A 2,500-nucleotide genomic window follows, 5' to 3' on the forward strand; every position below is an offset into this window, starting at 1 on the left:
CTTAACTGTAGAAACAGACTCACTTAACTGTAGAAACAGACTCACTTAACTGTAGAAACAGACTCGCTTAACTGTAGAAACAGACTCGCTTAACTGTAGAAACAGACTCGCTTAACTGTAGAAACAGACTCGCTTAACTGTAGAAACAAACTCACTTAACTGTAGAAACAAACTCACTTAACTGTAGAAACAAACTATTTTAACTGTAGAAACAAACTCACTTAACTGTAGAAAACAAACTCACTTAACTGTAGAAACAAACTCACTTAACTGAGACCAACCCCCATTGGCCAGTCTTGAGATGCCCCAGAAAACCACTGTGGCCTTTAAAACAATGTGGATTGATATTTGGCTTCGGATCCGGTGCCGTGCCATATGTGCTGTTCTGCTCTGACCCGGACTCCTCCTCTGTTCCCGAAGGTGCCGAGGGAAGAGCTACCAGGCCACGGTGGGCGTCGCCCGCACCGCCGACCAGGTGACGGAGTTCTGCAGGAGGACGTGTGTCCGTCTGGGATGCTGTCCCAACCTCATCTCGCCTCACGCGGTGGTGGAGTGCCGCTCGGACCACTGCGCCCTGCTCACCAAGACTAAGTGCAGTTAGTCTCTCTCCAGACTTGTCTCTCTCCAGACTTGTCTCTCTCCAGACTAGTCTCTCTCTCCAGACTAGTCTCTCTCCAGGCTACTCTCTCTCCAGACTAGTCTCTCTCTCCAGACTAGTCTCTCTCCAGACTTGTCTCTCTCCAGACTTGTCTCTCTCCAGACTAGTCTCTCTCTAGACTAGTCTCTCTCTCCAGACTAGTCTCTCTCTCCAGACTAGTCTCTCTCCAGACTTGTCTCTCTCCAGACTAGTCTCTCTCCAGACTAGTCTCTCTCCATACTAGTCTCTCTCCAGACTAGTCTCTCTCCAGACTAGTCTCTCTCTCCAGGCTACTCTCTCTCCAGACTAGTCTCTCTCCAGACTAGTCTCTCTCCAGGCTACTCTCTCTCCAGACTAGTCTCTCTCCAGACTAGTCTCTCTCCAGACTACTCTCTCTCCAGACTAGTCTCTCTCCAGACTACTCTCTCTCCAGACTAGTCTCTCTCTCCAGACTAGTCTCTCTCCAGACGCACATATCACGTTGAATCGCTGGGTCAAATTTGAAAGAGTGACAGGTCGTAGCAGCAAATGAGAGACGCTAGCCCAGGTTAGATGGGCGGGGCTTATCTATGGGTGGGTGCGCCTGATCGCGAAAGTCTTGTCTGATTGGTGTCGCAGGGGTTCCTGCTAAACCAATGAATTGCCAGGATTTGAGCAGCAGATTTTTGCATGAAGTGTCCCAGACCCATAGAGAGATCTTCAGCATGCAGTAAAGTAGTTAGCCTAGCTTACGTAGCGTATCAGCGACAGAACTCTCATGGGTCTGGCGTTGAGACTAATGTGCAGTTAGTGTGGTTAGGTGTGCTGTACACTAAACACACAGACACACCTACTAAACAATCACTAAACACACACACTCGTTCTATGTCTTAACACCAAAACACACTCAAACCAGGTACCAGTTTATCTGTCTGTCCGTCTGTCTGTCTGTGCCTCCAGCCCTCTACGACGGGGAGAAAAAGGGTCGGCCTGTCTGCCTCCCCCAAGGGGGTCCCGCCCCCCCGGAGCCCAAACGGAGCAGCAAGAGGAAGAAGAGGAAGCCCCTTCATCCCCTGGGGAGGAAACGCTCTTCCCCCTCGCTGGACGGCACCCCTGCTGGCTCTCCCATGGTACTGACTGGGCCAGGTTTCCCAGAAGCTTCTTTTGTTAAGAGGCTCTTTAGCCCATTCAGTTGACCAATCAGAGAGCTTGCCCAGACCAGTTGACCAATCAGAACGCTCTAAATGAATGGCCCAAGAGCCTCTTAACAAAAGAAGCTTCTGGGAAACCTGGCCGAGCAGCTTCATCGCTAAGCATCACATTACTGACCTCCCACGATCTTTAGTCAAATGTATCCCAGAATGCAGCACCAGAATGTTCCTTGTGGCATGTTATTCTACTGTATGCTGTACAGCAGTGGTTCTCAACTGGTGGAGCCTCAGGACCCATATTTTTCCTTATCATGAAGTCGCGACCCAAATTTATTCCACAGCACTCAAATTTATTCCACAAAAATAGAAAAAGTCCGTGACACATAACACAACATTGGCACACGCTAAGGTTAGCCCACTTCCTTTCATGTCTCGTAAATAAATTATTGAAATTATTGAATTGAATTGTGTGTCCTGCAAAATAAAAACCCAACATTTTCTCTATAAATATATATACATTTTAAAATCCCTTAAAAAGAAAAGAAAAGGGAAACCGCCCACGAGGCCGCGACCCAATCAAAACGGCTCCGCGACCCACCTTTGGGTCGCGACCCACCAGTTGAGAAGTCCTGTGGCAGCCTCGACCTTGGCCTAGAGGGGATATCTTTTTACCCCCCAGTTATGAAGGGTGGTGTTCATGTCCCTCACGCTGACCTCCCGACCTCTAGGGTAG

The 2,500-nt window shown here is 49.0% G+C and overlaps 1 protein-coding gene across 1 annotated transcript in view; it reads left to right on the forward strand.

The window, feature by feature from the left end:
* Positions 1–2,500, forward strand: part of LOC311327655 (scm-like with four MBT domains protein 1) — a 12,182-nt gene that overhangs the window by 6,896 nt on the left and 2,786 nt on the right. Inside the window, exons 17-19 of the mRNA XM_084460741.1 lie at positions 421–596; positions 1,577–1,746; positions 2,496–2,500. The exon at positions 2,496–2,500 is cut by the window's right edge and continues 217 nt beyond it. Coding sequence (XP_084316867.1) covers positions 421–596; positions 1,577–1,746; positions 2,496–2,500 — 351 coding nt within the window. The remainder of the gene's footprint in view (positions 1–420; positions 597–1,576; positions 1,747–2,495) is intronic.

This window comes from Borostomias antarcticus (genome assembly GCF_949987555.1).
Source record: "Borostomias antarcticus genome assembly, chromosome: 33".
NCBI classification, from domain to species: domain Eukaryota; kingdom Metazoa; phylum Chordata; class Actinopteri; order Stomiiformes; family Stomiidae; genus Borostomias; species Borostomias antarcticus.